The sequence below is a fragment of the Meleagris gallopavo genome, chromosome 6 (assembly GCF_000146605.3).
Source record: "Meleagris gallopavo isolate NT-WF06-2002-E0010 breed Aviagen turkey brand Nicholas breeding stock chromosome 6, Turkey_5.1, whole genome shotgun sequence".
Taxonomy (NCBI): domain Eukaryota; kingdom Metazoa; phylum Chordata; class Aves; order Galliformes; family Phasianidae; genus Meleagris; species Meleagris gallopavo.
Window position 1 is genome coordinate 47,577,584 of NC_015016.2, and position 13,387 is coordinate 47,590,970.

Genomic DNA, 13,387 nt, shown 5'->3' on the forward strand with positions numbered 1-13,387 from the left:
CGGCCTCCGTCCTTCCGCCGCCGGCACGGAGCTTGAGGCCGAATCGGGCGTTCCGGCCCGCAGGTGAGGCTGGGGCGGGCGGCGGGCGGCGGGAAGGGGAACAACGGCGGAAGAGAGACGGAAAGCAGGCCAGAGCGAATCGCGGGCATTGCTTGCTGCGTCCGCGCCTTTCTCTGCCGCACTTCCTCGAAGCGCAGCGCTGTGACTCCGCCGCTTGCAGGGCGTGTCCCGCCGGGCCGTGCTGCTGCCGGGAAGGCTCTGTGTGCCCTGCGCTCGGCTGCGGGCACAGCGTGCTGATAAGAGATGGGGACGTTCCCGAGCCTGGAAGGAGCCTTTGTACGGCTCCGGGCTGCGTTCCACCACGTGTGTTAGAGCTGATTTCCACACTGATTTCCACCTTGCTCCTTTTGGAGAGACCTCTGGCTGTCTTCGGCTTGAAATTATAACGATAATATAGTATTTTCGTTCCTCTAAAGTGTCAAAGTTAGCACTGAGCAGCTTTGGAATATTTACTTACTTGCACGAATTTCCTGTAGCATTAAAAAAAGTCATTTTTTAAACATTCGTTATGTCTTGAGTTTGAAGTGGGGCCCAGAAGCAGGTATGATCTTACTACACATCTGCTTCCTTGCACAGCCTGATTGCTCAGTGGTGAGGTAAGAACAGATGAAAGCTGCTCTGGCAGTACAGCACAGTTGGACGTAGGTGACGTGCTTTTCCCATGGCTTTGTGTTACATTTGGAGATGTTGACCTTAGGGTGTGAAGCTGTGTTATCTGAACAGGATTCCTGGCTCTCATGCATGTAAGGCAGCTGTGTGAAATGTCAGGTGTGAGCTTGTTCACCTAGACATGATGCTTCTTGTGAACTCCTTTGCTTTATAGCTCTCAGTGTGCAGGAGCTGACATAGTGTTTTAACACATGGAGTCCGGTTTAAGCAGCACTGTCTAAAACTTCCAGTTGCAGGGGGCTGTGTAGCACGTGCTAAGGTCTTAAATAGTGGTTGAAGGAGCTGGGATTGTTCAGTCTGGAGAAGAGGAGGCTCAGGGGAGACCTTATTGCTCTCTATAACTACCTGAAGGGAGTTTGAAGTGAGCTGGGGGTCGGCCTCTTCTCTCGTGTTGCACTAATATAGGACTGCAGGGAATGGCCTCATGCTGCACCAGGGGAAATTCAGGCTGGATGTTAGGAAATAGTACTTCTCTGAAAGAGTGATCAGGTGCTGGAATGGGCTGCTGGAGTCACCGACCCTGGAGGTGTTCAAGGAACGTTTGGATTTTGTGTTGAAGGGTGTGGTTTAGAGAGAACCATTGGTGATAGGTGGATGGTTGGACTAGGTGATCCTGTGGGTCTTTCCCAACCTTGGAGATTCTGTGATTCTATGATAGAGAATAAACACACATAATGATAATACACATACCATTTTTATTTATTTTTGAAATCTAGATAGATATATTACTTAGTACATCCAGTATATGACAATGATGAAAAACCAGTGATGTAGTGTGTGTTTGTTTGTTTTTGAAAAATAATAATAATATAATATAAATGGTGATAGAGGTCAGTGCAATGCACATATTAAAATATATATATATATAAAAGAGATGCTTTTTGAGGAAGTAACATGAATTTAATATCCTAAGTAACTGGAAATGAGTTAGTGTGTAAATGTATGCGATGGGCAACTTGCTTCTATGCAAGCTTGCTTCTTTGTGATCTTCTGCGTTATATGTCGTTCGAAATAGTGCACATAAATAGTACTGCTGGAAGTTCATAGATTTGTGTTAGGCATGTAGAGCTGCTGCCATGGCAGAGGTGAAGGAGCACCTCCCCAGGGCCTGATAGCCCCACAGGGGATCTCCAGGGTACCCTGGAAGGTTTGCTCTGTTGTGCTTCAGTAGCTTTCCTGCAATGCAGAGTAACTTTAGCAATAGTAGCAAAGAGTAGGAGTGTTGTAAATATGAAGTTGTTAATGGAGAAATATCTTTAGTAGTTGCAGCTTGGTACTTGACGTGGGCTGTTACCATGGAGCTCTTTGTTTCGTTCATTAACAAATAGTCTCAATATAGTAGCAGTGCTTTGTTTTTAAATGGTTAATGAATTGTTCTTTTGCAAAATGATAGAGGATACTCATTTTGGAAAAGCTGACAATGTAAAAAATGCAATTTGCTTTGTTTTTGGAAGATTCGTGTGACTTTTGTTTTTCATTATGCATTCCTTTAATTTTTTTCATTGTGTTCATTGTAGTACTGTCATTTCCTCAAATTTGAAAATCATGCTTGATTTTCTTTTATTTTCCCTGAATCTTCAGTATCTGTGGTAACACTGGTTCTGTAAATCTCCAGCTGTGTCACTGCTTCTCTGAAACCTACCTTTACATTGTGCCTTAAGGTAATCTTGGCTGTGAGATACTTCTTTGCAGATACTTCTTCTCAATAATGATAATGTTCTGCATGCCATTTTTTATCACAGAGTCACGATATCTACATGTGCAGCTGTAAGCAGCTGACTGGCAAAGAATTCATGCTTCATAAAATAAATGCCAGTGATTGAAGTCACTTCACTCTGTGGTGTTGTCTCAGGATTCTGGTAGTCTGCAAAGACAGGAAGGTCACCAAAGACAGATGGATGGCCCTGTGGGTGTTAGATACTCCTACAAGGTCGTAGGATATGTCAGTACAGCTACTGTCTTGCCTTGCTTAAAGTTTACCAACGCTAGCCTGATGTAGTTACACTTCATGGCTCCATCAGGCAGTACTTTTCCAGACTACATAATAGCTTTTTGGTTGTCTTAACTGCTGACTGTCTATTCCTAGCTTTGTAACACTCAAGAACTAAGGGATTTCAGCTTTCTCTAAGGAGTTGTCATTCTATTGTTAAAAGCCACGAGCGAAGCAAAAGCTGTATTTCTCAGGTTTTTAAAAGGGAAATAAACTGGGAGCATGCTGTATCAGAGAGGTACGCTGGATAGTTGATAGTTAACTCAGTGCAGGCTGACAGCTGTGCACAAAAGAACTTTAGGGGGATTTTTTTGCCCTGAAGAGGCTGACGTGAGCTTGTTCATTCAGAGGAGGATCTTTGTGCCTCCAGTTGGAGGTAGGACATGATTTGAGACAAACAGGTTTTCTGGTTTTTAGTGGAAACACTGTTCATGGACTGGAATAACTGCCTCCGTTGTAGTAGTAAGCACTGTCATCTTTGGGCAGACAGTAACTTTGTCAGTCTTTACTTCTTCCTTTAATGCAAGGTGTTTTACGCATAGTATCGGTTTCTCCACCGCCTGTGATGATTCTGGTTTCAGTTAATCTTTTTCTGAGCAAAGTGGTGGTGAATGAAAATTATGAATGAGTGCTTAAATCCATTATGCAAACAACTGCTGATTTCCCTCTTTCCTTCATTGCATGGTAGCACATGAAGCTGCTTTTTTTTTTTTTTCCCCTCGTGAATTAGACATTCTAATTCCAAAAAGCATGTCCTTGCACAGGGGAATGGTACAAGTGCATCCTTCTAGGGAACGCTCTTGTGTCAGCCTTGTGTAACTTAACTCTTCGTGTATCTTTGTTCTGTGTCCATTTATTTCAGTTTCTACTTCAGAACTTGCTTTCACAAAGCGCTGAAGTTTAAGCAAATAAGACTGTAATTCTCCAGTCTGATTCTTTCTGCTCCTTCTTAAATATAAATGCTACTTCTGCTGGCTTGCAATAATAATATCTCTGATTTATTTTTTTTATAGATCTGTGTTAACCTGAGCTGCAGTTTCATGAGACAGTTCTTCAAAATTGGGAGTGTTCTGCTGAGCATATTAACTTTTGTTCTAATTGTGGGCATGGTAGCTTCCATACCTTTCATAGCTATGAAATCAGCTGTGTTATCTGTTAAAGTGAAGGTCAGGTGTTCAATTAAAATAGGAAGTATATTCAAAATGTTTGACTCCATCATTGTTGCATAGCAATCTTGCTTAGATCTTTCTTTTTTAGTGAGGTGTATGAAGAAGATTTTGTACTTAGTAGTATATTTCACAAGCTTGTTCTTTTAGTATTCTTGGGGTTTGTGGAATTCTGAAATTTGTCAGAAATCAGAATGAGTTGCTGTTTGTTTTTATCAACAATCTGTGCTTGCTTTATTAATGATGAATGTGCTTCTCCTTCTGCTTCTTACATCCATCCTCCTTACTTACTGTGTTTCTAACATTCATCCAAGCAACCTTAATTCAGAGTCTTCTAGGTTTTCACACTGATTTTAAGAAACTCCAGCCCTCCTTTCTGATCAACTCCCACTGATTTCATTGCCTTTTTGTCCTTGTGAAATCATAGTTAACCCTCAAATTTAAATGGAATCAACTTATAACTGAAGTTGATCATGTAGACCATAACAATGTATTCTATGTCATCTTTGAGTTTTGTTGAGAAAACCCTTACTGCTTGCTCTTGTTTGATGAAAGGCAGATAAAAGTGTGTATCAGAGACATTTATGTAGTCTAGTAGTATGAAATTACTTCCAGATGGTATTTTGTAATGAACATCTTCCTGGTAGTATTTTCTCTCTCATTACACGTCAGAGGAAGCTATCCATTAGGGGCAGGTAGTGCTTTCATGGTATTTTATGATCCATGTGATTCACTTATGGATAGTTAAAGCAGATCACCACGCCAACTTGACAAATGGACAACTAAATTTGTTCAAGAAGCTAGGTATTGTGGACAAGAGGTTTAGCTCCTTCCCCAGATTAGAAGAGTTGCTTTTATTTTTATCTTTTTAAATACGCAGCACCTGCTGACTTGTACTTCAGTGTTAGGGAACTACAAGGCTGGCTCAAACAGCCAGTGGTTCTAAAGCAGTGCTGCTCTTTGCTGGTATTGGATCAGATGCACAGAGATTGTTTCTACACAGGTGAATTTCTTAAGTGTTCTGTGGTGTCACTTTGAAAGAGAAAAGGAGACTTTCAGATTGTTTATTTATAGCATCTTCACACTGTAGTATCTGAATGCCTCACATGCATGCGATGCCAAATAGGCTGGCGTAGACCCAGGCATCAGAACAGGTGGTGCCATTGAAGGTGGTGAGTGATAGGGCCTTAAAATGTAGAGTAGCTCCTGTTTTATGTAAGACGGGTCACCTTTGTTTAGGAAGGAAAAGATAAACAGATTAGCTTTAGGCAGAAGATAGTAGGAAGAAGAGTAGGCAGAAATGTTTAACTTGTGGAACGGGTGGAACTTTATAATCACTGAAGTGAAGGGAAACCAGAGAGGGAAATTGAAGGATTTCCTCATGAGTCTTCTGTTTTATTTTAGGACTTTTTTTTTTTTAAATGAAACACAACGGGATGTCGCTTCATCAGCTGTGTAATAATACACGTAGCCCAGTCTACACTAAGAAATGAGCACGTAAGAGATGTGACTTGGGAATTCGGAATTGTAAACGCAGCAGATTACAGTGCAGTTTCCTTTCTATTGTTCAGGAAGCCCAGTAACAAACTTTGTTCTTTGGGAGGTTGTATTTTATTTTAGGTTGTATTCAGGTTATTTTTTTGTTTGTGAAAATTCTACTGTTAGGGCACGTGTTAAGTTTGACTCACATTTGTGGAAATCCTTGATGCTGTTTTTTATGAGAAGTAACATCCTGATACCTTTAGTATTAGACTTACTGTCTGTTAGCAATCCAACTAGATCTCTTCAGCACTGAATCATAGAGCGAGACGTGAAATGCTCTGTGATACATCAGCTTGATTAAAAGCTACATGGGATGCAAGAAATTGTAATAAGGTTCTTGAAGGAAAACATTTTGTTAAGAGATTGTATTAAGAGTTTCAAAGCTGGCAGCTGTAAGAATTACGCAATCAAAAAATGTGTTATTTTGGAAGAAACTTGTGGAGATCAGCCCTTGCTCAAAGCATGGTCAGGTAGAGCAGGTTGATCAGGGCCTTGTCTGATCACGTTCTGGATCTGGAGGTTTCACAGTCTCTCTAGGCCAGTGTCCAACTGCTCTCTGTTCTTCAGCTCCGAGATCCTCTGTTTGCATGCATTTCCCATTTGGGGATGCTCTGGATTTGCATGGACCTGTGCCGTTCCCTACAGTGCCTGGACGTGTGCTGGTGAGAAGGTACCTCAAGGCTTGCCTGCAGCCAGGCACAGATTCTCCTTGCTTCCTGCACCCTGTACTGGCTGCCTGCAGGCTGAAGGGTGAGAGATGGACAATGTGAGGGATGCTGTCTGACCTGGACAGGGATCATGTTGTAGTGTCAGGCCAGGTTTGGACAGCTGCTGTTTTTCCTCTCCAGGACCTCCCCCACTGATGTTTATATTTTTGTCCAATTTTCTTTAAAGCTGATTACTTTGTTTCAGACACTTCTCTGTAATTTCCTGCTGTGAATGGTAGTCATTTTGCTCTTCATCATGACCTGTTTTGGGCAAACTCACTGTCAGACAATTGCATATTTGATACAGAAGTTTTTTTCTTCACAGTTGCTATTGTCTAACCACTGACATATGTCTTCTGCCTTACTGAGCAGTGGCCATACTATTTTCTCAGCCTGTCTTTTGCAGTCAGTGTCCTCATAGTACCTTTCTTATTGTCCTTAGCAGCCTTTGCTAGTTTTGACTCTGGATGAGTTTTTGGCTTTTCTAACTCATCTTTGTATGCAGAAAGAATGTTCCTATGTGTCTTCTAGGTAGTTTGTTCATGCTTCCTTTTCTGGGGTTGAGCTCAGTCAGGAGTTCTGTGCTCATCTTGGTGAGCAAATTTGGCAGATGGCTGTAAGGAATGCTGTGCTCTCTTTACAGCACAGTGACTCCTGCACCTTTATGCTCCAGTTCAACTGTGACGAAGTTCTATTTGCACATTCACTGCTCTTTAATTATACTTTAAGTACTGAACTGTCAGTCTGAACATAGCCATACTAAAAATAGCTATACAACCTGTTATATTTCATTCCCTAAATCACTCTGATCCTATGAGGATCTCAGTGAACTCACAAACTTGAGGTAGTTGACTGTTAGAAGTGATATGTCGTTTAAACGATACCCACAGATGTAGTTCAGGTCTACGCTGTGCTCAGGTACTCAGCAGTTTTTACTTGCATACGAACTGTTAATGCTGATGTTGTAAAAGAGAAATGCAACTCTGACCATGCAAATGGTAAGGATTTCATTTCTTGCCTGTTGGCCTTTTTAGCAGATAGTTTTGAGTTCTGTTGCTTAAATGAATTGGATTATCATAATAGCACATAGCATAATGTCTTGTTTTATTTAGGCTAATACATAACCTTTTTGAGTACTTATTATAGTAGGAGAATATCACTTTACATGTTGATGCTGCTTCTGTCTTGTTATCTATCTGCTTTTTTACTTGAAACCAGTCAGTATTAATTACTGAAAGGAGAAGTGCTTTTTTTTTTTTTTTTGGACACCTTTCTCCCAAACGAGAGCAGCAAGCCAAAGTTCTGAGCTTGTATCTTTGCCACCAAAACACTTTCAAACTGCTTTCTCAATATAGATACCTAAATTCATCAGAGTACAAAGTAGGAGCTTGCTTGCTTTGTTTTAAAGCTAAAAAAAACAACCAGATTCTCACAGGATTGACCAACAGGGGCAGAACTTGCTTTAGACCTCAATTCAGTCTTCAGTCACCTTGAGTTCCAGCTCTGCTGTCCTTCAGGAACCATTCCAACTTCAGATAAGAGTGAGGTTGGAATCTTATATTTGTTCTTGAAAGTTCGCTTCTATCCAACACCTGCAGTACTGAACGTCGTTAGTTTGGATCTCAGAATAGCAACTGGAAATTGATAAGATTATATTGCAAAATAGTAGTGTCTGTCCTATGCAGGAGCTTTTAAGAAGGGAGATGTGTAGTTTTCAAGGCTCTGTTGTCTTTTCTCAGCAAATAGAATATTTTCCTACTCTAAGCACATAAAGGCTAGGAAAGTACCTGTGGAATTGGAAGCAGGATGAAAGATGCCCTGCCTGCAATGGAGAGAGGACATGCACTGTGATATTATGGTGGGGATGAGAAGTGTAGAAGCTAAATTAAAAAAAAAGAAAAAGGAAGAAAGGCATAGTGATGCTACTTGATATCTTTGCCAGAAAATAGCCCAAATATGTTGGTTTTGTTACTCTAATAAGGATAATGGAGTAAGAAATGATGAAATGTCCACGCACAAAAAATCCTTGTCAGAATTTATTTTGCCTGTTTGATTGAAGTATTAGGAATTTTTTGATATTTCCTAGTTAGAGGTGGTATAAGAGTTCTTAAACCAATTTGTTTTCAAGAGGGTGGCCAGTAATAGTTCACTCCTAGATCTTTTCTATTTGCATGAAGAAGTTGTTTTTTTTAACTAAATAAGGCTTTTTCCCAAGCCCTGTGTGGAACACTTATCTCCTTTATCTCAAGTAGCCGGGCTACCACCGAGTTCTCATCTGGTATTTGTAAGGAACTGGATGTCTGGAAGTAGGCTTTCAGTAAGGTATGTAGGAAAAAAAAGCTAATTGAGGTTGTTCACCTACTTTTGAGTAATGTTTTACTCTCTGTGGCTGTATATTGTAAACACAAGCTGTGTCTTGGTTTGTTGGTGATTTTTTTGTTCTTGCAAAAAGTGCTTGGAAGATTTTTGTGTATTATACTGAGTACGTGACACTGAAATGTTTCCTCACTTTCCAAGTTAAGCCAAAGAATATTTTTGTTACCCTGGGTATGTCTTTAATTCTACTACAACATACTGAAGTCTGCATTCAATTGCAGCTGTATTAAAATGTAAATAAATGTCTGTTACCTGCCTGATGCTTTGAAAAGGTTCTGTCTGCTGAATTTTTTCTGTTTTGGAGAGTGTTCTAGTAACTGTGTAATTCTAATTCTTGAACGTGCTGCTGACTGTGGGGTCTCTTAAGTCCATGAAATGCATTTAATTGTTATTTTTAGGAGTTGTGAAAAATGATAGGGTGTAAGTATCTTCACTGAGCTAGGAGTAGCTGATGGTTGAGTCTAACTTTGAAGCTGTAGGTAAATGAGTGGTTTCTGTTAGGTGGAAAAACTTGTGAGCACTTTGTATGGTGCAGTCAGATTTTTATAAAGCTTCCATAAGAGTTTGATAAAGTTTTTCCAAAAATCCTTATGCCAATGTCATATTGAGTTCTTGAGTATTACATGGCTACAAAATAGGTAAGTATATTAAATTTGTGTGGGTATGGGTTCGTTGTGTTGGGTTTTTTTGTTGTTGTTTGTTTGTTTTAATTCCAGATCTAAAGACTGTGGGTTTTTTTTCCAATTTCTCTTTGCAAATACAGAATTAGAGAATAAAAATGGGGACTCCTGGATCAGGACGGAAGAGAACTCCAGTGAAAGACAGATTTTCCGCAGAAGATGAAGCTCTGAGTAGCATTGCCAGAGAGGTATGTTAATTACAATTTCTTTCTAACTCATAAATAGAGACGAAAGCAAATTTATAGTCCAATAATTAGACAAAAATGAAATACCAATGAAGAATACTTTTAAATTAAAAAGATGACATTTACTGGAATAGAGTGTCATTACTTATATGGTTAGTGTAACTTCATAGTATCACACTTAAGCTTAGCAGCTATTTCTACAGGTAGGTATGCTTTCAATTTAGTTTGTTACCTTAAGATACATGAGAAATCCAGTTGCTTTCTGAAATGTGAAATAAAAAAACCTGAAGGTTTAGCCTACTGTAGTGTTCAGTATTCCTGTAGTAGTCAGTGCAGTCTATTAGCATTGAAGGTGTAACAGTTATTGAATGTATTTACAAGAGTTGACAAATGTTTTCCATTTCAAATATGAAGTCATAGCTCTGTCAAAAATAGATTCATATGTTATTCATATTGTTCATATTCCAGGACTTTTCTAATAGGATCAGAAGCTTAAAAATAAACACCTGGAAGTAACCAGTCAAGAAAGTAGCTGTTGTCATTGAATTGCTTGCTGGAATTCAAGTATTAGCCAACTTTTTTTTTTCTAAAAAGCCCTTGTATTTTACTTTAAAGGAACAGAATTCATTTCCCAACAGCTGAGGCCATTTAATAAATCTAAACAATATCTGATTTTACTGTACTGTTCTTCTCATTTCCTTCTCATTTGAGGCTGCAGAGATGTTTCCATTTAACATGCTTATGACATAGGGATTCCCAATTCTCTATGCATGAATATGTACTCAACTGTTCTCAGTCAGTTATCTTAGCAACATGTCTTGTTTATCTTTTCACTGTCAAAGGGTGTTCTGTTCTTCCACTTGCTATACTGAAATTACCTTTTTTGCAGATGTAGATTACAGGACCAAATTCAGCTATTCTGACTCGCATGTCTTGTGAGGAAAATATCCCTTTAAGGTGCTCTAGACAGCAAGAAGTAGTAAACAGAATTTGCAGAAACAAAAGTCTGGCACACAACCTGGTAAACTTCATGGAAAGTGCTTTGGGATTCAAAGCAGTCACAAAATGTCACTAGGAATTGTCAGTAGTTGTAATACTAAGGGTTTCCTGGTATAGTGAATGAGGTTTGGGGTTGGGTTTTTTTGTTTTTTTTTCTTTATTATTTCTTTTTCTTTCTTACAGTGTTCAGATTTCCTTCCTATTAGAACTAACAAACATTTGCAAAAATGGAAATTTTGGTATCAAATTCTTTGGTACTGAACCAATAAACTCACTTCTCTACAGTCATTTTTTTCATCAGTAGTTGAATCTGATGTGTTGTCCTGTATGAAAACATTCAATGGAAAGTCACTGTCATGGGATCTGAGGGACTTGAACAAATTGCTTTCTCCTTGTCAGGTTTCTTTCACTCTTTCTCTTCTGTATCAGAAACTTTGCTGTTAGCATCCCCTCCCCTTCACCTGTTGTAGTACTAGCCTGGAAAGTTTTCCTGTCTTCTGCTTGCTGTGGGAGTTTGCATTGAGGCAAGCATTTCCTCTGGGCTGTTGCACTAAATGTGACAGGAGCATGCTAAATCTTCATCATGTAAATGTTAAGATTTTGTTGTTTGTATTCTTTACTTAGTGGCAGTTGGACAAAAAGCAGGCATATCAGACATAAATGTAAAACAAAAGATGCATCTGAGGAGAGACAAGAAATCCATCTGGTGTGTAAATGACTGCTTGTCTTGGAGAGACAGTAAGGAGAGGATGAGGGTAAAAGTGCATGGAAATAAGAAAGCTGAAGAAATGAGCAACGAGAGAGAAAACTGAAACAATTTCCCTCAAAAGAAATATGAAATAAGCTTTTATGAGGCTTGTGAGGTAACTGTGTAGTAGTCTATTAAGAAATACTATGAGTATTTTTTAAAAAGTTTGTCCTATTTGCCAAAGACCACATAATGTCCTGGGTATCTGTCCAACAACCTGGTATCAAAAACTGAATTTGGCAACCAGGTGTGGGTACGAGGTGCCCTCACAACTGCCACCCTATGGATGAAGAAAACCTGTCTTTGAACCTTGAAAGCATTAGAAAATGCAGGACTGTTAATACTGCACATACCTGGATAGAGATAATAAAAAAAAGTTGTATATGTTTTAGCCCATGATGACAAATTAATGTTAATTGTTTTAATTAAATATTCATATTTTTTCAGACATGTATTATTGTATGAAGCTTTGATTTTTTGAATCTGGCTTATTAATGAACCTCTTTCTCTATGGTATAGAAACTAAAATCAAAATACTGTTACTGTCTAGTGATTGCCTTCTTGCAAGTGAGGTGAAGGAGGAAAAAATCCTTTCCATACTGTGGAGTCAAATTTTATGTTCACTTAACATTGCAGAGAGGAAAACTTCTACCATGTCACCTTTGTGTGGTAGGAAACTTCTTCTCTTTATGAAGAGTTTAATCAGTGATGTGAAGATGCTAAGAAAATACACTTCAGAAAGAAGACTCCAGACTATCTGCCAAAGACATTCAAATTTAAATCTGGTCTTTTTCCTTTTTTTTCTTCCTTTCCTACAGAAACTATTTTGATGCTAACTAAAGAACCAGGTGCTAGATAAAGTAGTTTGGAAGTTATTAAAAAGATTACAGTAAAGAATTTATTTAAAACAAAAATGGAAAAGAGGAGAAATGAAGTATGCAGAGACAATTTTTAAAATAATTGTAAGTAGTTTTTAGTAACTATTTTTAGGTGAAAATAAAGAAACTGACCACATCACCAGTAATGGAAAGAGGACATTCACTTCCAGTGCCATGTTTTCTAGAATAACGCACTCGAATGAAAGGTGATTCTTGATAGATTGTGTGCTTGAAAACAACAAAAATATGAATATATATATATATATATATATATATATATATATATTTAGAATGAAATGATGCTTATACTGGTTCAAGGAAATACGTTTTTATAATATATTATACCTTTGTATCTGTTTTGGAATGAATGAGATGCAGCAGAGCTGATACCTGAAGAAATGCAGATACCGTGCTTGATTTAAAGTCGTGTCTGTGCTTAGATAGAAGATGAGGATCAGTGCACATGTATTTATGTACAGAACAAAACAAAAAATACTACTGAAATCTTTTTTTTCTTGTCCAAATAAAGTAGTGAGGGCCTCTTTCTTGTGTTTCTATCTCCTTGATGTATTTTATTACAGGTATCTTATCTGTCACTTCCTTTCTTGATCGTTTCTCTGATTAAATTTCAGACTAAATCATTGTCTCTACCTTAATTTTCCTGTTTGCCTTCCACTATGTATAATCAAGGAGTTTCTTTTTAGCCACCAATGTAGGTGTACTGGTGTGGGTTGAACAGGCTTGGATACCTTATCTGTTTTGCAATTGAAGCGACTAAGAAATCTCAGCTATCACTTTCTTTTTCCCAACACCAGTTGGAAATCCCCTCAGAAGCATTTAAAATAGTTTCATGTTTACTAGATTGTAGACAGTCCAGAGTTTAATTTTGTTACTTCAGAAACATTTGATACATAGCTTCTTAAGAAGCTGCATTTAAATGACATGATATTGTATTATATTTTCATAAGAAACATTTTTTCTGATTATAAAACTAGATGTAAAACAACAATTGATAAAACTGAGCTGAAGGCTCTATTGGCCAGCCTATAGTTTTTTTAAGATTGAAATTTATTTAATGCAAGCTGTAAAAATCGACCTGTACTGACTCCCAACTGCATTTGAGCAAAGAATATTTTAAGAATGTTTTTCAATTCAAGTATTGATTGAATTATGGAAGCATAGAATCTTATTGCCTGTTCTTTCCCTTTTTCCTGATTAAAAAAAGTCTAAACTTCTTTTTTTGTGCCACTTCTGTAGTCCAAACAGCTTCATCTTTTCAAGTTAGCTGTCTGTGCAGAGCTGCTGTGGCTCTGTATTTCCCCTAGTAGATATGTATGACTATTTCAATCTAGTTGAAGAATTTCTTTCGTTTTGTAACAACTTTTAC

The 13,387-nt window shown here is 38.3% G+C and overlaps 1 protein-coding gene across 19 annotated transcripts in view; it reads left to right on the forward strand.

Annotated features, from left to right (window-relative positions):
* The window catches only part of LRRFIP2 (LRR binding FLII interacting protein 2), a 49,860-nt gene continuing 36,473 nt past the window's right edge, over window positions 1–13,387 (forward strand). For all 19 annotated transcript variants that reach the window (XM_010713063.3, XM_031553995.1, XM_010713069.3 and 16 more), the window contains exons 1-2: window positions 1–63; window positions 9,274–9,378. In XM_010713063.3, coding sequence (XP_010711365.1) covers window positions 9,289–9,378 — 90 coding nt within the window. In that variant the 5' untranslated portion in view covers window positions 1–63; window positions 9,274–9,288. The remainder of the gene's footprint in view (window positions 64–9,273; window positions 9,379–13,387) is intronic.